General features: G+C 45.0%; 1 protein-coding gene across 5 annotated transcripts in view; it reads left to right on the top strand.

Moving 5' to 3' along the window:
• GMEB1 (glucocorticoid modulatory element binding protein 1) overlaps nucleotides 1–23,484 on the top strand; it is a 48,863-nt gene that overhangs the window by 9,381 nt on the left and 15,998 nt on the right. For 2 of the 5 annotated variants that reach the window (XM_063631451.1, XM_063631450.1), the window contains exons 2-7: nucleotides 3,501–3,658; nucleotides 10,765–10,847; nucleotides 12,219–12,343; nucleotides 13,561–13,664; nucleotides 17,238–17,395; nucleotides 22,712–22,843. In XM_063631451.1, the coding sequence (XP_063487521.1) occupies nucleotides 3,531–3,658; nucleotides 10,765–10,847; nucleotides 12,219–12,343; nucleotides 13,561–13,664; nucleotides 17,238–17,395; nucleotides 22,712–22,843 (730 nt within the window). In that variant the 5' untranslated portion in view covers nucleotides 3,501–3,530. Of the gene's footprint in view, nucleotides 1–355; nucleotides 1,150–3,167; nucleotides 3,305–3,500; nucleotides 3,659–10,734; nucleotides 10,848–12,218; nucleotides 12,344–13,560; nucleotides 13,665–17,237; nucleotides 17,396–22,711; nucleotides 22,844–23,484 lie in introns of those variants that run through there. The other 3 variants (XM_063631448.1, XM_063631449.1, XM_055261323.2) reach the window with 3 other exon arrangements.

Genomic DNA, 23,484 nt, shown 5'->3' with positions numbered 1-23,484 from the left:
CCCATCTTAAAAAAAAAAAAAAAAAAAAAAGGCCAGGCGCGGTGGCTTACGCCTGTAATCCCAGCACTTTGGGAGGCCGAGGTGGGTGGATCACAATGTCAGGAGATCGAGACCATCCTGGCTAACACGGTGAAACCCCATCTACTAAAAATACAAAAAATTGGCCGGGCGCGGTGGCTCAAGCCTGTAATCCCAGCACTTTGGGAGGCCGAGGCGGGTGGATCACGAGGTCAGGAGATCGAGACCATCCTGGCTAACACGGTGAAACCCCGTCTCTACTAAAAAATACAAAAAAATTAGCCAGGCGTGCTGGCGGGCGGCTGTGGTCCCAGCTACTCGGGAGGCTGAGGCAGGAGAATGGCGTGAACCCAGGAGGTGGAGGTTGCGGTGAGCCGAGATCGCGCCACCGCACTCCAGCCTGGGGGACAGAGAAAGACTCCGTCTCAAAAAAAAAAAAAAATAATAAAATAAAATAAAAATACAAAAAATTAGCCGGGCCTGGTGGCGGGAGCCTGTAGTCCCAGCTACTCGGGAGACTGAGGCAGGAGAATGGAGTGAACCTGGGAGGCGGAGCTGGCAGTGAGCTGAGATGGTGGCACTGCACTCCAGCCTGGGTGACAGAGCAAGACTCCGTCTCAAAAACAAAAACAAAAACAAAAAAACAATCCTTGGAATCCTTGACCAGGCATGGTGGCTCATCCCAGCACTTTGGGAGGCCGAGGCGGGCAGATCACCTGAGGTTGGGAGTTCAAAGCCAATCTGACCAACATGGAGAAACCCTGTCTCTACTAAAAATATAAAAATTAGCCGGACATGGTGGCACATGCCTGTAATCCCAGCTACTCTGGAGGCTGAGGCAGGAGAATCACTTGAACCCGAAAGGCGGAGGTTATAGTGAGCCGAGATTGTGCCATCATACTCCAGCCTGGGCAACAAGAATGAAACTCTGTCTAAAAAAACAAAACAAAATGAAACACAATCCTTGCTTTCCCAGGATGTACAGACTGAGGAGGAAAAGCCAACAAAGTGAGATGATGGTTGTGACGGGGGTACTGCAGGTGCTGAGAGATCAAGAACACAAACTCAAACCTAGTGAAGGAATTCACAGAAGGCCTCCCGCAAGTGATGTTTCAAGAAAATCACAAAATGGTTAGCAGGGACTAGCCAAAAAGGAAGGGAAAGAGAATTGCTTGAACCTGGGAGGCAGAGGTTGCAGTGAGCCAAGATCATGCCACAGAACTCCAGTCTGGGCGACGGAGCGAGACCATGTCTCAAAAAAAAGAAAATATTTTAGCAGTGGCTTTATGGAGAAGTGAGCTTTGAACTGGACTTTGAAGGGAGAAGATGAGGGAGAAAGGCATTAAAGGCATTTCAGGCTTAAGGAATAAAAGGCAAAGAAATATAAAGGTACATTATGATATGCTCAGAGTACATTAGGTGGCTGGTATGGTATTAGGACTTAAGATTCTTGGGGTATGATAGTTGCAGATAAGACCAGATGAGTATTTTGGGGCCATTGAGAGAAATTCAGAGTGCCATGCTTAAGTATGTGTGTTATAGGCAAACAAGTGCTGTAGGAGAGGTGAGATGTGGATTAGATCTTCTGACTACACTTTTTTTTTTTTTTTGAGACGGAGTTTCGCTCTTGTTGCCCAGGCTGGAGTGCAATGGCATGATCTCGGCTCACTGCAATCTCCGCCTCCTGGGTTCAAGTGATTCTTCTGCCTCAGCCTCTCAAGTAGCTAGGATTACAGGCATGTACCACCGCGCCAGGCTAATTTTTTGTATTTTTAGTAGAGACAGGGTTTCTGCATTGTTGGTCAGGCTGGTCTTGAACTCCCAACCTCAGGTGATCCACCTGCCTAGGCCTCCAAAAGTGCTGGGATTACAGGTGTGAGCCACCACGCCCGGCCCTGACTACACGTTTTGTACTCAAACTTGCATCCATTGTGTGCCTACTCTGTTCAGGCACAGTCGCAGTCATCTTTACATACTCACATATTAAAATAAATACAGTGCTCTTACCTATACTCTCTTAAGTGACTCTCTCTTTTCAACCGTGAAGACTAATAACTGCAGAATATCTTGGGGTCCTCTGAGTTTTCATTAAGATTGGGACAATGCTTGGAGTAACTTTGGAGTCAAGGGGCACATGGTGCTGGACATTGGTGTCCTCACTAAATCTGCAGGAGAGATATTGGGCAAGATTATCTCTCCATTCAGTCTGAGGCAAAGAGGTATTAAGAAGTCCCAGGCGTGGTGGCTCACACCTGGAATCCAGCACTTTGGGAGGCCGAGATGGGTGGATCATTTGAGGTCAGGAATTCAAGACCAGCCTGGCCAACATGGTGAAACCCCGTCTGTACTAAAAATACAAAAATTAGCTGAGTGGTAGTGGTGCACACCTGTAATCTAAGCTACTTGGGGAGGGTGAGGCAGGAGAATTGCTTGAGCTTGGGAGGCAGACATTGCAGTGAGCCGAGATCATGCCACTGCACTCCAGTCTGGGTGACAGAGTGAGACCCTGTCTCAAAAAAAAAAAAAAAAAAAAAAAAAGTCTTAGAGGTCATACAAGTGAATTCAGCATTTATTAAGCAACTACATGATAAAAGTCATCTTCTCCTTCCCATGCAGCTCAGTTCAGTCTCCCTCCACAGATACTAAGTATGTTAAAGGATGGAGAACTTGAGGCAAAATGGCTGTTTGCACAGAAAGTAGATGTGATTCCTAATTTCCAAGAGCTTCCTGTTTGGTGTGGAACTGGTAATGTGCTACAAACCAGCTCTCTAGAAAAACAAAATACTCTGATTTGTAGTGCTTGTCAATTTCAGGTCTGTTTACGCCCAGCATCGCAGATTTCAAGCTGTCAACTTAGTGTCACTAAACTCAAAGTTGGAAGAGATATGTATGCACAATGGGTTCTCAGGAGCTGTTAGAGCTTGCTGCAGAACACCATGGGGTGAGTCACACGTACTAAGAAAACCTATACTAGCAAGTGACTGTTGAGGCGTTTCTGGAAGGATCAGAGCCTGTGATAGCCCATCTCACAGTTCCCATCCTTTTTAGAGGCCCATGATCTCTAGGGTGCTCTAGGCATTATCTTGGCATTCCTTTCATATGGTTGACTTCTTTTCTTTTCTTTTCTTTTTCTTTTTTTTTCTTTTGAGATGGAATTTCACTCTTGTTGCCCAGGCTGGAGTGCAATGGCATGATCTCGGCTCACCACAACCTCCACCTCCTGGCTTCAAGCGATTCTCCTTCCTCAGCCTCCTGAGTAGATGGGATTACAGATACGCACCACCATGTACCTGGTTAATTTTGTATTTTAGTAGAGACAGGTTTCTCCATGTTGGTCAGGCTGGTCTCGAACTCCCAACCTCAGTTGATCCGCCTGCCTTGGCCTCCCAAAGTGCTGAGATTACAGGTGTGAGCCAACATGCCCGTCCTATTGACATCTTTTCAAACCGGATTAAGTTATTGGTGCTTCTTGTTCCCTACAGCAGTCCCAGCTATCTGACTTCATGTGAAAGATGGCTAATGCAGAAGTGAGTGTCCCAGTGGGGGATGTGGTTGTGGTACCCACTGAAGGAAATGAAGGGGAGAATCCTGAAGATACTAAAACCCAAGTGATTTTGCAGTTACAGCCTGTGCAACAAGGGTAAGTGGCTAGAGATTTGGGTATTCTGAAGTATTTTGGGAAGTTTCAAGGGTGGGGAAATTATAACTTTGTGGTTGCTTAGCACAATGGAACATTTAACATCAATCAGAGCTGGCTCAGTTTTCATCTGTATAATATACTGTATTGCGTGCTGTATTTGTCATTTTAATACTTATTACCAATGGTTACTTGTTTCCTTGTATCTGCTTCTCTTCTCCACCTTGAGCTCCTTGAGGGTAAGTTGCATGGCTCCCTCATCTTATTTTATTATTATTTTTGTTGAGACAGAGTCTTACTCTGTCACCCAGGCTGGAATGCAGTGGTGCAATCATAGCTTACTGCAACCTCAAATTCCTGGGCTCAAAAGATCCTCCCACTTTAGCCTCCTGAATAGCTGGGAATATAGGCACATGCCACTGCACCTGGCTGACTTTTCTTTTGTTCTTTTTTCTTTTTTTATTTTCATAACATATTTTATTTAACTCAATATACCCCACACATTATCATTTCATCACATACTCAATTTAAAAATTCCAGGCCTGGCCGGGCGCGATGGCTCACGCCTGTAATCCCAGCACTTTGGGAGGCCAAGGCGGGTGGATCACGAGGTCAGGAGATCGAGACCATCTTGGCTAACACGGTGAAACCCCGTCTCTACTAAAAATACAAAAAATTAGCTGGGCGTGGTGGCAGGCGCCTGTAGTCCCAGCTACTTGGGAGGCTGAGGCAGAAGAATGGCTTGAACCCGGGAGGCAGAGCTTGCAGTGAGCCGAGATCGCGCCACTGCACTCCAGCCTGGGTGACAGAGCGAGACTCCATCTCAAAAAAAAAAAAAAAAAAAAAATTCCAGGCCTACATGGATGGAGCTGGAAGCCATCATCCTCACCAAACCAACACAGGAACAGAAAACCAAACACTGTGCATGTTCTCACTCATAAATGGGAGTTAAACAATGAGAACACATGGACACAGGGAGGGGAACAACACACACTGGGGCCTGCTGGGGGGTGAGGGGGCGAGGAGAGGGAACCTAGAGGACGAGTCAATAGGTGCAGCAAACCACATGGCACACGTATACCCATGTAACAAATCTGCACGTTCTGCACATGTATCCTGGAACTTTAAATAAATATATACATAAAAATTCAAGTTCTAATCCCACTCTTACACAGTTATGATTCTTTTATTTTTATTTTTTTTGAGACGGAGTCTCGCTCTGTCGCCCAGGCTGGAGTGCAGTGGCGCAATCTCGGCTCACTGCAAGCTCCGCCTCCCGGGTTCACGCCATTCTCCTGCCTCAGCCTCTCCGAGTAGCTGGGACTACAGGCGCCCACCACCATGCCCGGCTAATTTTTTGCATTTTTAGTAGAGACGGGGTTTCACCGTGGTCTCGATCTCCTGACCTCGTGATCCACCCGCCTCAGCCTCCCAAAGTGCTGTGATTACAAGCGTGAGCCACTGCGCCCGGCCGAATTTTTTGTATTTTTAGTAGAGACGGGGTTTCACCGTGGTCTTGATCTCCTGACCTCGTGATCCACCCTCCTCGGCCTCCCAACGTGCTGGGATTACAAGCGTGAGCCACCGCGCCCGGCCCCACAGTTATGATTCTTCAGCATAACCATGAAAGCATGATTTACTTCAGAGTTCAAATGTTGACTTTTTTATTTTTTGTAGAGATAGGGGTCTTGCTTTGTTGCTCAGTTTATCTGCACTATTTACAGAGGTTCCTTATGTGTTTACCAAAAGACGGTGTAGCTACAGTCAGAGGATATCAGGCAAGGCAATGATGTAAATTCTCTGAACCCCATAGAGGGGAAATTATCAAGCTGAATCTAGCACCTACTACAATACAATGTATTATGAAGGTGTTGGAAAAAGATAAGATTTAAAAAGGAGTTCTTTTTGTGGTTGTTGTTGTTGTTGAGGTGGAGTCTCACTGTATTGCCCAGACTAGAGTGTAGCGGTGGGATCTCAGCTCACCGCAACCTCCGCCTCCCAGGTTTAAGTGATTCTCCTGCCTCAGACTCCCAAGTAGCTGGGACTACAGGCTCCTGCCACCGTGCCTGGCCAATTTTTGTATTTTTAGAAGAGATGGGGTTTAGCTGAGATCATGCCACTGCACTCCAGCAGTAGGTGACAGAGCGAGACTCTGTCTCAAAAAAGAAACAATACAATAATGTAGACTTACCTTTAAGCTCTAGTAAACATAATGATGATTTGTAGGGAATGTCGGTATCTTATGATGCCTTAATGTTTTGAACATATTTCATGACTTTTGACTATGGCCATAGTAGATACAGAGAATTAAGCTCAATCCATCACTATCCTGAGTTACTTTAGATAATTTTTCCCTGATAAAAATCTTGTTTACGGCCAGTCATAGTGGCTCACACCTGTATTCCCAGTACTTTGGGAGGCCGAGGTGGGCGGATCACAAGGTCAGGAGTTCGCAACCAGCATGACGAACATGGTGAAACCCCGTCTCTACTAAAAAATACAAAAATTAGCTGGGCGTGGTGGTGCATGTCTGTAATCCCAGCTACAAAGGAGGCTGAGGCAGGAAAATCACTTGAACCTGGGAGGCAGAAGTTGCAGTGAGCCAAGATTGTGCCATTGCACTCCAGCTTGGGCAAAAGAGAGAGACTCCGTCTCAAAACAAACAAAAAAAAGAAATCTTGTTTACTTGTAAAAATATAGACTACTTCCTACTTGCCACCGTTAAGTGCAATTTACTGGTTGTTGAAATTACTTGGCTGGGTGCAGTGGCTCATGCCTGTAATCCTAGCACTTTAGGAGGCCAAGATGGGAGGATCTCTTGAGCCCAGGAGTTCAAAACCAGCCAGGGCAACATGGCGAGACCCTGTCTCTACAAAAAGTTTAAAAATTAGCTAGGCGTGGTGGCTCACACCTGTAGTTCCAGCTACTCAGGAGGCTGGAATGATCACTTGAGCCTAGGAGATGATCACTCGAGCCTAGGAGATTGAGGCTGCAGTGAGCTGTGATCATGCCACTGCACTCTAACCTGGGCAACAGAGTAAGACCGTGTGTCAAAAAAACAAAAAAAGAAAAAAAAAAAGGCCGGGTATGGTAGCTCACACCTGTAATCCCTACACTTTGGGAGGCCAAGGCAGGCAGATCAGGAGTTCGAGACCAGCCTGGCCAACATGGTGAAACCCTGTCTCTACTAAAAATACAAAAATTAGCCGGGTGTGGTGGCACGTGCCTGTAATCCCAGCTGCTTGGGAGGCTAAGCGGGGAGAATTGCTTGAATCTGGGAGATGGGGGTTGCAGTGAGCCGAGATTGCACTACTGCACTCCAGCCTGGGCGACAGAGCAAGATTCTGTCTCAAAAAAAAATAAAAAGGGGGCATTATTCATACATGAGAATGTATTCTTTTAAGAGATTTTTCACATAGTGGTCAAGTTAGGATGAGTTTACCAATCTTATTTGAAGCAATGGTTTCTCATGTTTACCACAATCCTCATTCCCTGAATAGCCATTTATTGGGTGCTTTGCCATGTTCCAATCAGTCAACTACATGCTGGGCATATAAAATTGAATAAATGAATAAGCCATAATCTGTGCACTTGGGGACCTCTTAGCCTGTGCTCAAGGAGAGACAGACAGATAAACAAGCATATATTGTGATAGGTGTTATGACAAAACCCAACGTACAGCTGGGTCACAAAGGAGGAAGTAAGTGATTATACTGAAGGGATTGGGAAGGAAAGAAAAGCATCCTAGAGGCTACTTATTAAAAGACAGATAGGAGATTGGTGCAGTGGATCATGCTTGTAATCTCAGCATTTTGGGAGGCAGAGGCAGGAGGATCACTTGAGTCCAGGAGTTCAAGGCCAGCCTAAGCCACATAGGAAGACCCTGTCTTTATAAAAAAATACAAAAATTAGCCAGATATGGTGGCATATGCTCGTAGTCTCAGCTACTCAAGAGGCTTAGGTGAAGGATTGCTTGAGCCAAGGAGGTTAAGGCTGCAGTGAACTATGATTGCACCACTGCATTCTAGCCTGGGCAACAGAATGAGACCCTATCACAAAAAAAAAAAAAAAAAAAGACAAAAAAAAAAAAAAAAAGACAGTGGAGAATAATGTTCTGGGAAGTGGCAGAAGTAAAAGAAAGAAGGTATAAGAAGATGGCACTTTTGGGAACCACAAATAGTTTGGCAGTGCCGGGGCCTGGATTTTAAGGTGAGGTTTGGGAAGAGTTGAAACCAGGGGCCAGATCTTAAAGAAGCTTAAATATCATACAAAGGATTTGGAGCTTTATTTTAACAATGAGGAGAGAGGGTGTTTGAGGGATTTTAAGGAGGGAATCACATGATCAATCTGGTGGGAATGTAGAAGATTAGTTAGATGCAAGGATACTAGTCTAGAGATGATAAGGCCTGAATTAAGGCAGTAGCAGTGGAGATAGAGACAGGGAGGGAGGATGGATAGTGTTAAAGTGATGCATCTAGCAGGATTTGGTGACTGACTATGTGGAGTTGAGAAGGAGGAAATGAAACAAATCTAGTTTGATTCCTAGATTTCTGTCTACAGTGTGCTGAGTGGTGCTATTAAGAAGGATGGAGAGTATAGGAAGAAGAATAGTTTGAGGGTGGGTGGGAAAAGGGAACTTGATGGTTATTTTAGACACAATGAATTCAACAAAGTCCTGTGGGACTTCCAAATGTATTTATTTGGCTGGGCACAGTGGCTCATGCCTGTAATCCCAGCACTTTGGGAGGCGGAGGCAGGCAGATCACCTGAGGTCGGGAGTTCGAGACCAGCCTGACCAACATGGAAAAACCCCATCTCTACTAAAAATACAAAATTAGCCGGGTGTGGTGGCGCATGCCTGTAATCCCAGCTACTTGGGAGGCTGAGGCAGGAGAATCACTTGAACCCAGGAGACAGAGGTTGCAGTGAGCCGAGATCGCGCCATTGCACTCCAGCCTGGGCAATAAGAACGAAACTCCATCTCAAGAAACAAACACACACACAAATGTATTTATTCATTTAGCAGTTGGGTATGTTTGAGTGTGAAATTCAGAAGGGAGGCCTGTGCTAGAGGTGTCACTGTGGAGGTAGTCATTGATACAAAGGAGAATATTCAGGTAGTGCTTTCAAGTAACAAGATGCAATAATTAGCACATCAGGTTTATTACAGAAATTAGATAAAGGATGTTGATTGTTGATATATCAGGTTACGTTATCTGAGCCCATAAATGTAGAGATATCTTGGAGACATCTGCATTATATAACCTTCTCTAAGTGGTGCCTCTAGTCACTCCTAGTTACTTTGGATGTAGTTTCTTTCTTACTTTTCTTCCACTAAGCTTTGCTCATGTCAATAGTTTGGTTATGGTACCTTAAAAGATGCTAAAATACTAAAAACAAACAAACACCCCACCACCACCCCTGGCAAAATACACCGTTTCCAGCAAGGGACATCAGCTTTTTAGTCAGTGTGGTTCTTCCTGTCTCAAACTATCTGCTGGTACTACTTTTTAGTCTTTTCAGGGTAATTCCATAATATGAATTAGTTGTGTACTTGTAGCAGTACTATGCCATGGGCATTTAAAGTTTTTTTTTTCTTTTTTTTTTGAGACGGAGTCTTGCTCCATCGCCCAGGCTGGAGTACAGTGGTGTGATTTCAGCTCACTGCAACCTCCGCCTCCTGGGTTCAAGTGATTCTCCTGCCTCAGCCTCCTGAGTAGCTGGGACTACAGGCATGCCACCATGCCTGATTAATTTTTCTATTTTTAGTAGAGATGGTGTTTCACCGTGTTGGTTAGGCTGGTATCAAACTCCTGACCTCGTGATCCACCCACTTTGTCCTTCCAAAGTGCTGGGATTACAGGTGTGAGCCACCGCACACAGCCTAATTTTTTTTGTATTTTTAGTAGAGGTGGGGTTTCACCATGTTGGCCAGGCTGGTCTCGAAGTCCTGACCTCAGGTGATCTGTCCACCTCGACCTCCCAGAGTACTGGAATTACAGGTGTGAGCCACCATGCCCGGCCCATTTAAAGTTATGAAAGGAGCTGGGTGTGGTGGCTCATGCCTGTAATACCAGCACTTTGGGAGGCCGAGGCAGGTGGATCACGAGGTCAGGAGATTGAGACCATCCTAGCTAACACAGTGAAACCCCGTCTCTACTAAAAATACAAAAAAAATTTAACCGGGCGTGGTGGCGGGCGCCTGTGGTCCCAGCTACTTGGGAGGCTGAGGCAGGAGAATGGTGTGAACCCGGGAGGCGGAGCTTGCAGTGAGCTGAGATCGCACCACTGCACTTCAGCCTGGGCGACAGAGCAAGACTCTGTCTCAAAAAAATAAATAAATAAAAAGTTATGAAAGGAGCAGACATTTATTTTTATTCAGTGTTTTCTCAAGGTGAAGGTAACTGTAAATGTCCTAGAGAAATATTGTAGCTGGGCCGGGTGCGGTGGCTCACGCCTGTAATCCCAGCACTTTGGGAGGCCGAGGTGGGCGGATCACGAGGTCAGGAGATCGAGACCATCCTGGCTAACAGGTGAAACCCCGTCTCTACTAAAAATACAGAAAAATTAGCTGGGCGTAGTGGCGGGCGCCTGTAGTCCCAGCTACTTGGGAGGCTGAGGCAGGAGAATGGCGTGAACCTGGGAGGCGGAGCTTGCCGTGAGCCGAGATGGCGCCACTACACTCCAGCCTGGGCGACAGAGCGAGACTCCATCTCAAAAAAAAAAAAAAAGAGAAATGTTGTAGCTTTATGTTCACCCTTTGCAACTAAAAAGCGTGGATCGTTCCACTACTGAGATTTAAAAAATAAAGTTATGAAGGGAAAAATCTGGTGTAATACAGTAGCAAGTGGTGGTATAAATAAATAAGTAGCAAAAATTACTTTCCTTTGAGGTGAGGAGAGTTGTGGATTCATTTCCATGGTAGAAGCTGCTAAGCAATCCTGGGAGGTTTGGAGTTTAAATACAATGGGAAACTAGTCAGAGTTATAAAGTATATTTATTTTATTTCTTTTGAGATAGTTTGAAACAAATTTCTTAACCCCATGCTGTGAATATTAATTTTTTCATGATTTATGTAGTTTGTTTATCGATGGACACTTTTACAACAGGATTTATGAAGCTGGGTCGGAGAACAACACGGCAGTTGTAGCAGTAGAAACCCACACGATACACAAAATTGAAGAAGGGATTGGTAAGGTTTTTTTTTTTTTTTTTTTTCTGTCATTCTAATACCTTTGACCTTAGCTTCCTTGGTTGAGTTTTCTTGCCATCTGTACCTTATGTTTTTCTCCCATCCCTGTGTGCCCTACCAGTACTACAGCCCTCGATTTTGATGGTGGTACATCTTGAGACACCACTGACTAAGATGCTAGGGTCGTCAGTTGGTTAATGTCAATTTGGAAGGGTAACTGAAAAAACTTTTTGTCGATAAAAATCCCACATAGAAATTGGAGCCTCAAAGTTGATCCCTGTCATTAAATAAGTTGTTGATGACTGATGAGGTATCGTCTAGAAGGCAGTCGGTGGAAAGAAACTGAAATTTAACAAACCTCAGTTTAAATCCCAATTTCTCTAAGTGTGTCTTTGGGAAAGTCAGGTAGCCTTTCTGAGGCCCATATACTTATGTTTAACACCTAGGAAACAATTAATTAATTAATTAATTAATTTAAAAAATACCTGGCCGGGCGCAGTGGCTCATGCCTGTAATCCCAACACTTTGGGAGGCTGAGGCAGGCGGATCACCTGAGGTCAGGAGTTCGAGACCAGCCTGGCCAACATGGCAAAACCCTGGCTCTACTAACAGTATAAAAATTAGCTGGGCGTAGTGGGGCGCGCCTGTAATCCCAGTTACTCAGGAGACTGAGGCAGGGGATCCCTTGAACCCGGGAGGCGGAGGTTGCAGTGAGCTGAGGTTGCACCACTGCACTCCAGCCTGGGCAACAAGAGCGAGACATCATCCTAAAAAAATAAATAAATAAAACCACCTACACCAGGCGAGGTGACTCACGCCTGTAATCCCAGCACTTTGGGAGGCCAAGACAGGTGGATCACTTGAGGTCAGGGGTTCAAGACCAGCCTGGCCAAGATGGTGAAACCCCATCTCTACTAAAAATGCAAAAATTAGCCGGGCGTGGTGGTGTGTGGTATATGGTTATAATCCCAGCTACTCAGGAGGCTGAGGCAGGAGAATTGCTTGAACCCAGGAGGCAGAGGTTGCAGTGAGCTGAGATCAGCCACTGCACTCCAGCCTGGGTGACAGAGTGAGACTCCATCTCAAAAAAGAAAAAAAGAAAAAAACACCTAGGAAACAATCATTGCCTCACAAGTTTGTTGTAAGACCTAAATCAGATTATGTGTGTAAAATACATAGTATGGTGTCTGGCACACTGTGGGAGCTTGGGAAGAGATAGCTCTTAGGCCATACTTCTTCCAGAGGATTCCTAAATGATACCAGCAAGAGTGAAGTGTTAGTCCCTCAGAGGGACCAGGAGACTAGAGATTTTGAATTTCAGCTTTGGGGAAGAGTTGTTTGATAAATAACTGGTATTTTTTCTGTTTTCAGATACAGGCACTATAGAAGCAAATGAGGATATGGAAATTGCTTACCCCATAACGTGTGGGGAGAGCAAAGCCATCCTGCTCTGGAAGAAGTTTGTGTGTCCGGGAATAAACGTGAAGTGTGTCAAGGTAATTGTCTCTTCCATGCTGAAGCCAATTGTGGGACTCCTTGTTCTCAAAGGGTGTGAGTTCCGTGCATCCTTTTTATCTTCCACTATGTCAGTTATTTTTATTTATTTTTATTTTTTTATTTTGTCGCAATTGTCCTAATGTGTTGCAATAGAAAAAATAAGAACTTTGGGTTGGGTGTGGTGGCTCATGCCTGTAATCCTAACAGTTTGGGAGACCAAGGTGGGAAGATCACTTGAGCCCAGGAGTTCAAGACCAGCCTGGACAACAATGGTGAGACCTTGGCTGTCTTTTTTTTTTTTTTTCAGACAGTGACTTTCTGTTGCCCAGGCTAGAGTGCAGTGACACGATCTTGGCTCACTGCAGCCTCCACTTCCTGGGTTCAGGTGATTCTCCCACCTCAGCCTCCTCTGTAGCTGGGACCACAGGTGTGCACCACTGTGCCTGGCTAATTTTCTTTGGGAGATGGGGGGTTTTGCTATGTTGCCTGGGCTGGAAAACCTCGCATCTTCAAAAAAAAATATTGGCTGGGTGAGGTGGCTCACGCCTGTAATCCCAGCACTTTGGGAGGCTGAGGTGAGTGGATCACCCGAGGTCAGCAGGTAGAGACCAGCCTGGACAACATGGTGAAACCCCATCTCTACTAAAAATACAAAGAATAGCTGGACGTGGTGTTGGGCGCCTGTAATCCCAGCTACTCCGGAGACTAAGGCAGGAGAATCACTTGAACCTGGGGGCAGAGGTTGCAGTGAGTTGAGATTGTGCTGTTACACTCCAGTCTAGGTGACAGAGTGAGACTGTCTCAAAAAAAAAGAAAAAATTATTAGATTGACTAGCCAAAAAAATATATTATTGATAAAAATAGAATTGCTTATTCTGTCTTCATTAGGGCTGGATAGATTATTTCAGTTTATTTGAACAGCCTTTGTTTGCCACACTAGACCTGATTCCAGGCATAAATGGATTTTAGATATTTATTAATATATTTATCTCTGATCTCTGCATGTATTCTGTGGCTTTGTACCAGGAATTGAGACTGTCCTCAGAGAAGGATCGTCTTCTCTAACACAATAGTACAGGAGGTTGGATAATACAAGGCTTAGGATGTCATCTGGGTATTTTTTTTACAAATGATGTAGAGTTATCATTTCATTATTTCCCCTCTTGGCCTGCCTAAGTTGACATTAGACTCTTTGGACTTTTCTTTTTACTTTCAGTTCAATGATCAGTTGATCAGCCCCAAGCACTTTGTTCATCTGGCTGGCAAGTCCACCCTGAAGGACTGGAAGAGAGCTATTCGTCTAGGTGGGATCATGCTCAGGTAAGCTCTAATGTCAAGCACATACCTTTCAACAAACTTCGGGGCACGTAATCATGCTAGAATCTGGGCTTTTCTCTTTAGGTTGACATTTTTATTCTTTCTGAAGGATTGGCTTGAGCAATCCATGCATTATTTGACTTTAATCAACTTAAAAGTCCTGGGAGACAAGATTGATTTTTTTTTTTTTTTTTTATTCTGAGATGCAGTCTCACTCGTCGTCCAGGCTGGAGTGCAGTGGCCTGATCTTGGCTCACTGCAACCTCCGCCTCCCGGGTTCAAGCAATTCTCTGCCTCAGCCTCCCGAGTAGCTGGGATTACAGGTGCCCGCCACCACGCCCAGCTAATTTTTTGTATTTTCAGTAGAGACGGGGTTTCACCATGTTGGTCAGGCTGATCTTGAACTCTTGACCTCATGATCCACCTGTCTCGGCCTCCCAAAGTACTGGGTTTATAGGCATGAGCCACTGTGCCCAGCCTCTTCTTTGTTTGTTTTTGAGACAGAGTCTTACCCTGTCACCCAGGCTGGAGTGCAGTGGCGCGACCTCGGCTCACTGCAACCTCTGCCTCCCGGGTTCAAGCAATTGTAGTTTTTAGTAGAGACGGGATTTCACCATCTTGGCCAGGCTGGTCTTGAACTCCTGACCTCGTGATCCACCCACCTCAGCCTCCCAAAGTGCTAGGATTACAGACGTGAGCCACTGTGCCCGGCCATTTAATTCTTTTTAACGGGGAAAATAAAAAAAGAATAACATTTTTAAAAAGAAATAAAAAATAAAAAAATAAAATAATTATTTTTAAGGAATCTCTTTCAAGAAGAATCCATAATGCTTGTAGAGATTCAAGCATAAAGATGTTTATTACATTATTTATTAATGTAAAAATTATAGTCTGCTTTAATATATAGTCAAAAGACTTCTAAAGTCAATTATGGCTTGTCTAAATTTATATGAGTATATACTATGGAATATTTTGCAGTTATTAAAATATTTCTGAAGAGATTTTACGTGGAAAAACGCTTAATGACAATTTGAAGGAAGAAAAATATAAAATTCTTAAACTGATTTTGGCTGTGTTAAGACATACATATGTAAGTAAAATTTAGTAGAAGAAAATATGCTAAAATGTTGACATTGTGTGTTGTAGGATTTTTTTTTTTTTTTTTGAGACGGAGTCTTGCTCTGTTGCCGGCTGGAGTGCAGTGGTGCAGTCTCGGCTGACTGCAACCTCCGCCTCCCGGGTTCAAGTGATTCTCCTGCATCAGCCTCCCCAGTAGCTGGGACTATAGGTGCATGCCACCATACCCAACTAATTTTTGTATTTTTTTTTAGTAGAGACGGGGTTTCATCATGTTAGCCAGGCTGGTCTCGATCTCCTGACCTCCTGATCCACCCGCCTTGGCCTCCCAAAGTGCTGAGATTACAGGCATGAGCCACCACGCCTGGCCTAAGATTTTTTAAAAAGAGCAATTGAAAAAAAAAAAAAAAAAAGCCCATGTTCTGTCACTAAGGCTGGAGTGCATTGGCATGATCAGCCTCAATCTCCTCAGCTCAAGCAGCTTGGACTACAGGTGTGAGCCAGTGTGGCCAGCTGAAAATGCTAAATATTTTCTTAACATAGGTTTTTTTTTTTTTTTTTGAGTTGAGATCTCGCTGTGTCGCCCAGGCTGCAGTGGCACGATCTCAGTTCACTGCAACTTCCGCCTCCCAGGTTCAAGTGATTCTCCCGCCTCAGCTTCCTGTGTAGCTGGGATTACAGGAGCATGCCACCACGCCCGGCTAATTTTTGTATTTTTAGTAGAGATGGGGTTTCACCATATTGGTCAGGCTGGTCTCGAACTCCTGACCTCTTGATCCGCCCGCCTCAGCCTCCCAAAGTATGGGGATTACAGGTGTGAGCCACCATGCCCAGCCTTTTTTTTTTTTTTTTTTTTTTTGAGACAGAGTTTTGCTCTGTTGCCCAGGCTGGAGTGCAGTGGCATGATCTCGGCTCACTGCAATCTCCACCTCCTGGGTTCAAGTGATTCTCATGCCTCAGCCTCCCGAGTAGCTGGGATTACAGGTGTGCACCACCACACCCAGTTAATTTTTTTGTATTTTTATTAGAGACGGGGTTTCACCATGTTGGCCAGGCTGGTACTGAACTCCTGACCTCAAATGCTCTGCCCACCTCACCTCCCAAAGTGCTGGGATTACAGGCGTGAGCCACCACACCCCACTTTTGTTGCCAAGGCTAGAGTGTAATGGCGTGATCTTGGCTCACCGCAAACTGTACCTCCTGGGTTCAAGCAATTCTCCTGCCTCAGCCTCCCAAATAGCTGGGATTATAGGCATGCGTCACCATGCCCGGCTTATTTTGTACTTTTAGTAAAGATGGGGTTTCTCCATGTTGGTCAGGCTGGTCTCAAACTCCCAAGCTCAGGTGATCCACCCGCCTTGGCCTCCCAAAATGCTGGGATTGATTACAGGTGTGAGCCACCACGCCCAGCCCACATCATTTTTGTAGTCAGAGACACAGAAACATTATTTGTGTTCTTTTTGTTTTTATTTTAAAAATTTTTAAATTATTTTACTCCTGTGCTTCCAACAAAACATTATTTTTTAAAAAATTTTTCAGATGATTTGTATGCAGAAATTAGTAATCCAATGAAATTGGGAAGGAATACCTTTATTTTTATTTTTATTATTTATTTATTTATTTATTTATTTATTTATTTATTTATTTATTTTTGAGACAGGGTCTAACTCTGTCACCCAGGCTGGAGTGCAGTGGTGTGATCTCGGCTCACTGCAACCTCAGCTTCCCAACTCAGGTGATTCTTCAGCCTCATCCTCCCAATTAGCTGGGACTACAGGCATGAGCCACCAGGCCTGGCTGATTTTTGTATTTTTTATAGAAATGTGGTTTCACCACGTTGCCCACGCTGGTCTCAAACTCCTGAGTTCAAGTGATCCTCCTGCCTTGGCCTCCCAAAGTGCTGGGATTACAGGCGTGAGTCACTGCACCTGGCTGAGGAATACCTTTAACTTTGAGTTTTGTTGTTCTTGGCGGGTTTTATTTACCCAGAAAGACAAGCATATGCCAATTTTCCCCAAATGTAAAAAAGAGTCAGAATACTAAAAAATCTTCAGTGAAAGCCAAATGACATTATAACATAGAATTTACTATAATTAAACTACCCCATGGTTTCGCTCGTGGCCTATAATAACGTTTTGTGGATCCAATTATAAGGACATTTTCCAGAGTGGATTTAGTATAGTGAACTTTTTTCTGTATTCCTAGGAGAGGTTTTTAAAAGACTGAAACTTTATGTCTGTGAAAGTGGCACCAGATCTTGCTGGAATACTCATAATGAATAAACTATGGAGGGAGGAAGAATACTGGTAAATGTGGGCAGGACCAGTGAAAATTTAAAGCCTCAATTAGAATTTTTGCAAGCTAATGACGTCTAACACTGTTAGGTTTCACTAATCTACACCATAGACCCAGCAGTGTTGTCCCTATTTTTCCCTGAGGCCTAGTTCCCACTAGATGAAGTATAGGCTGAACTGGTACTTCTTGTCTCCCTTTGCACAGGAAAATGATGGACTCCGGACAGATTGATTTTTACCAACATGACAAAGTTTGCTCCAATACCTGCAGAAGCACCAAATTTGATCTTCTGATCAGCAGTGCAAGAGCTCCAGTGCCAGGACAGCAGACAAGTGTGGTGCAGACACCCACTTCGGCTGATGGTAGGGGGTAGGAAACCACCTGAAAACCCACTGTGTTTTTCAGCAGAACTTTCCTCCTTATTTCTTCCTTGTGTGTGTATATATATATATATATATATTTTTTTTTTTTTTAATTTTAATTTTAATTTTTTTTGAGACAGTTTTGCTCTTGTTGCCCAGGTTGGAGTGCAATGGCGTGATCTCAGCTCACTGAAACCTCTGCCTCTTGGGTTCAAGCGATTTTCCTGCCTCAGCCTCCCGAGTAGCTGGGATTACAGGCATGTGCCACCATGCCTGGCTAATTTTGGATTTTTAGTACAAACAGGGTTTCTCCATGTTGATCATGCTGGTCTTGAACTCCCAACCTCAGGTGATCCGCCCACCTCGGCCTCCCAAAGTGCTGGGATTACAGGCATGAGCCACCACGCCTGGCCCCTTGCATATTCTTAATTTCAATTCTCATGAACACTGATGTGCCTTGTCGTAGAGTATGGTAATCTTGGATGGGATTCCATGCTTTGGAAACATGCTCTGTTTTCTTCCAAATGATTCCTATTGGCCAGACCTCCTCCTTTGTTTTTTTTCCTTATAATGCATTGTAAGCATTAGAAAGGTAGTTCAGTAGTTACAATACTTACATAACAGTTTCACTTTGGTGCCTCTTGGCATATTAAGGTTGAATTAGGCTGTTTTGAAAAATGCTCTGCAGGCTGGGCGTGGTAGCTGACACCTGTAATCCCAGCACTTTGGGAGGCTGAGGGAGACAGATCATGAAGTCAAGAGATCGGCCAGACGCAGTGGCTCACGCCTGTAATTCCAGCACTTTGGGAGGCTGAGGCGGGCGGATCACGAGGTCAGGAGATTGAGACCATCCTGGCTAACACAGTGAAACCCCGTCTCTACTAAAAATACAAAAAAATTAGCCAGGTGTGGTGTTGTGCACCTGTAGTCCCAGCTGCTGGGGAGGCTGAGGCAGGAGAATGGCGTGAACCCGGGAGGCGGAGCTTGCAGTGAGCCGAGATTGTGCCACTGCACTCCAGCCTGGGCGACAGAGCGAGACTTCGTCTCAAAAAAAAAAAAAATGAGGTCAAGAGATCGAGACCATCCTGGCCAACATGGTGAAACCCCGTCTCTACTAAAAATACAAAAATTAGCCGGACATGGTGGCGTGCGCTTGTAGTCCCAGCTACTTGGGAGGCTGAGGCAGGAGAATTGCTTGAACCTGGGAGGCATGGGAGGCAGAGGCTGCAGTGAGCCAAGATCATTCCACTGCACTCTAGCCTGGCAATAGAGCAAGACTCCATCTTAAAAAAAAAAAAAAAAAAAAAAAAGCCTGGGCGCGGTGGCTCAAGCCTGTAATCCCGGCACTTTGGGAGGCCGAGGCAGGCAGATCGCAAGGTCAGGAGATTGAGACCATCCTGGCTAACATGGTGGAACCCTATCTCTACTAAAAATACAAAAAATTATCTGGGTGTGGTGGCAGGCGCCTGTAGTCCCAGCTGCTCGGGAGGCTGAGGCAGGAGAATGGCGTGAACCCAGGAGGCAGAGCTTGCAGTGAGGCAAGATGGCGCCACTGCACTCCAGCCTGGGCGACACAGCGAGACTCCATTTCAAAAAAAAAAAAAAAAAAAGAAAAATGTTTTGCACTTGGGCTTCATGGCTCACGCCTGTAATCCCAGCACTTTGGGAGGCTGAGGCGGGAGGATCACCTGAGGTCAGGAGTTCAAGACCAGGCTGGCCAACATGGTGAAACCCTGTCTCTACGAAAAATACAAAAATTAGCCGGGTGTGGTGGCACATGCCTGTAATCCCATCTACTTGGGAGGCTGAGGCAGGAGAATCGCTTGAACCCGGGAGGTGGAGTTTGCAGTGAGCCAAGATCGTCCTACTGTATTCCAGCTGGGGTAACAGAGCGAGACTCTGTCTCAAAAAAAAGGAAAAAAGAAAAATGTTTGCTTTACTAGTGGTCAACACAAGAGGTAGATTAGAATGATGAGTGGTTTTCACCCGTTAAACTGAGGTGTATCAAAGACAATATGATTGGCTGGACAGGACTCTGGATACCCCACTGTAATGATGGAGTTGTCTGCTTGGAGGGGCTCCAGATTACCAAGTTGAGGCTTCCCACAGAAGAAACAGATGAGCACACTTAACTTCGGTATTGTCGAGTTTGGTACTAGGGCTCCTTACCATCCAGGAAAGATGTAACTGTAAGATTATTATTAAGGATTCAGTTAGTCCAGCTGGAGACTTACTATAGTTGGATAAAATGTATCTCAACTACTGTTATAAGACTTACAAATATACCTGAGAAAAGTCACAAGATCTAAAATGTTAGGGACATACACTGTGCTTGTAAATTGACCTCTTTTTTTTTTTTTAAGACAGAGTCTTGCTTTGTCACCTGGGCTGGGGTGCAATGGTGCAGTCTTGGCTCACTGCAACCTCCACCTCCTGGGTTCAAGCAATTCTGCCTCAGCCTCCCGTGTAGCGAGATTACAGGTGTCCACCACCAAGCCTAGCTAATTTTTTGTATTTTTAGTAGAGATGGAGTTTCACCATGTTGGCTAGGCTGGTCTCGAACTCCTGACCTGAGGTGATCCACCTGCCTCAGCCTCCCAAAATGCTAGGGTTACAAACGTGAGCCACCATGCCTGGCCTTTTTTTTTTTTTTTTTTTTTTTTGCCTTGTCTTAAAGTGCTGACAAAATGACCTCTTAATGGCTGGGCATGGTGGGTCACACCTCTAATCCCAGCACCTTGAGAAGCTGAGGCAGGAGGATTTCTTGAGCCCAGAAGTTTGAGACCAGCCGTGGCATCTTGTCGAAAACCCATCTCTACAAAAAATAAAAAAATTAGCTGAGCGTGGCAGTGTGGGCCTGTTGGTCCCAGCTACTAAGGAGACTGAGGTGGTAAGATCACTTATCAGTGAGCTGTGATTGTGCCCCTGCACTCCAACCTAGGTGACAGGAGCGAGAGACCCTGTCTCAAAAAAAAAAAAAAAAAAAAAAAAAGATCTTGGCCGGGATCTAGGTGGCTCACGCCTATAATCCCAGCACTTTGGGAGGCTGAGGCAGGCGGATCATGAGGTCAGGAGTTTGAGACCAGCCTGACCAACAAGGTGAAACCCCGTCTCTACCAAAAATATAAAAATTAGCTGGGCATGGCTGGGCGCAGTGGCTCACACCTGTAATCCCAGCACTTTGGGAGGCTGAGGCTGGCAGATCACGGGGTCAGGAGATGGAGACTATCCTGGCTAGCATAGTGAAACCCCGTCTCTACTAAAAATGCAAAAAATTAGCCAGGTGCGGTGGCAGGCGCCTGTAGTCCCAGCTACTCCGGAGGCTGAGGCAGGAGAATGGCGTGAACTTGGGAGGTGGAGCTTGCAGTGAGCCGAGATCGCGCCACTGCACTCCAGCCTGGGCAACAGAGCGAGACTCCATCTCAAAAAAAAAAAAAAAAAAAAAAAATTAGCTGGGCATTGTGGTGCATGCCTGTAATCCCAGCTACGCAGAAGGCTGAGGTAGGAGAATCACTTGAACCTGGGAGGCGGAGGTTGCCGTGAGCCGAGATCATGCCACTGCACTCCAGCCTGGGTGACAAAGTGAGACTCTGTCTCAAAAAAAAAAAAAAGATCTTTTGGTCAGTTCTAATATTCTGTGTGTATCCAGTGGGTGAGTAGAAGCCAGATTCCTTGAAACCTAAATCCCTTTCAGGAAATTATAAAATATCTGGCAGTTTGAATATTTGGACACTTGACTCTTTCACTTGAAAAGTGAAAAATACTGTGAAATGCTATGTACAGTTGGCCCTTGAACAATATGGATTTGATCGGTGGGGGTCCACTTTTATGCAGCTTTTTTTTTTTTCAGCCAAACATGGATTGAAAATACAGTATTTGCAGGATGCAAAACCCGGGTCTATGAAGTGTTGAGTTTAATTTTTATATATGTGGGTTCCACGGGGCTGACTTTAGGACTTGAGCATGTACAGATTTGGTGGTCCAGGAATCAATCCCTCATGTATACTGAGGGACAAATGTACTTCCTTTTTATTTGGCTAAAAGTCCTTTACTTGATTATCTTTTGCCTGATTATTGATGTCCTCCAGTGTGTAGAATCCGTACTTTCCTATATTGCTGTTTAGATCGTTTGGTTTTTCTCGATTCTCTTTGTTTAAAAGCTGTCTTTTTTTTTTTTTTTTTTTGATATGGTCTCGCTCTGTCGCCCAGGCTGGAGTCCAGTGGCACGATCTCGGCTCACTGCAAGCTCCGCCTCCTGGGTTCATGCCATTCTCCCGCCTTAGCCTCCTGAGTAGCTGGGACTACAGGCGCCCACCACCACACCCAGCTAATTTTTTGTATTTTTAGTAGAGACGGGGTTTCACCGCGTTAACCAGGATGGTCTCAATCTCCTGATCTCATGATCCACCAGCCTCGGCCTCCCAAAGTGCTGGGATTACAGGCGTGAGCCACTGTGCCTGGCCAAAAGCTTTCTTTTTTTTTGAGATGGGGTCTTAGTCTGTCACCCAGGCTGGAGTACAGTGGCACAATCATGGTTTACTGCAGCCTTAAGCCCCTGGGCTCAGGTGATCCTCCCACCTCAGCCTCCTGAGTAACTGTAACTACAGATGTGCACCACCACACCCAGCTAGTTTTTATAGAAACTGGGTTTCGCTGTGTTGCCCACGCTGGCCTCAAACTCCTGGGCTCAAGCGATCTGCCCACCTTAGCCTCCCAAAGTGCTAGGATTACAGGCATGAACTACCATGCCCAGTCAAAATCTTACTATACAAGTAATAGCAAAGAGTATTTTTTTCCCCTCTGTGAATCTGCTATACATGAATCTCTTATCTGATTTTTATGGTCTCCATTTCTTTTACTTTCTCTTCATAGGCTAATAAATAAGTTAGATGCTTAGTATCAAACTTGCTTGTAGTAGAGCTCTTGGCAAAGCACTGTACCTTTCTCTTAAATTATTTCAAGTTTTCTTCACCCTCAGTAAGTCTGGGGCAGGCAGGCTAGTAGTAATGCCTATCTTCAATCTCTTTCAAAAATGTATCTACCTAGGAAACACATTGTTCTTTTGTGATTTTGTAAGTTATCTTTCACTTTCTATTCAGAGTAAGAAAGATTTTCCTTTGCAAGGCAGGTTTTCTTTAGAAAATCCAATATTCATCCTAGCTTACCTAAGAGTCTAGTTTTTAAAATAGGGACCTGCAGCCAAGAGGCTAGAATGTTAAAATAACAAGGTCTTTGTAGCTGTTGAGTGTGAGATACAGGATAGCTATAACTTTGTCATTAAATTCACTGTTCTCACTTCTACTGGACTGTTTTTAGGTAGCATCACGCAGATTGCCATCTCAGAAGAGAGCATGGAAGAGGCAGGGCTGGAATGGAACTCAGCTCTCACCGCTGCTGTCACCATGGCCACGGAGGAGGGTGTAAAGAAAGACTCAGAGGAAATTTCAGGTATTCTTCTATAGGGCTCAGATGTCTCGCAGGGTCTTGTGACCCTTATCACCATTACCATTACGGACAGGGAAGACCTCTTAATTACTTTCGCTGGATTTTCTCATGCATGTAAATACTAACTATAGCTACAAACATCTTACTTTAATCCGTGCAATAGCCCTGCATAGTCACATTTTACACACAAAGAAATCAGAATTGGCCGGGCGCAGTGGCTGACGCCTGTAATCCCTTTGGGAGGCCCAGGCGGGTGGATCACAAGGTCAGGAGATCGAGACCATCCTGGCTAACACAGTGAAACCCCGTCTCTACTAAAAATACAAAAAAAAATTAGCTGGGTGTGGTAGTGGGCGCCTGTAGTCCCAGCTACTCGAGTGGCTGAGGCAGGAGAATGGCGTGAACCCAGGAGGCGGAGCTTGCAGTGAGCCGAGATCGCGCCGCTGCACTCCAGCCTGGGTGACTAAGCGAGGCTCCATCTCAAAAAAAAAAAAAAAAAACAAAACAAGAAATCAGAATTTAGAAAGGTTCAGCAACTTGCCTAAGACCAGTCACAAACAAGTGTCAGAGCTGAATTTAGCTGTTTGACTATGTAGTCTATGCTTTTCATCTGATCAGACTGCCTCCAACTTTGGCACATTTCT

This window comes from Symphalangus syndactylus, chromosome 22 (assembly GCF_028878055.3).
Source record: "Symphalangus syndactylus isolate Jambi chromosome 22, NHGRI_mSymSyn1-v2.1_pri, whole genome shotgun sequence".
Taxonomy (NCBI): domain Eukaryota; kingdom Metazoa; phylum Chordata; class Mammalia; order Primates; family Hylobatidae; genus Symphalangus; species Symphalangus syndactylus.
The sequence above is the reverse complement of the archived record's forward strand: the minus strand, read 5'-3'. Positions and strand labels throughout refer to the sequence as shown.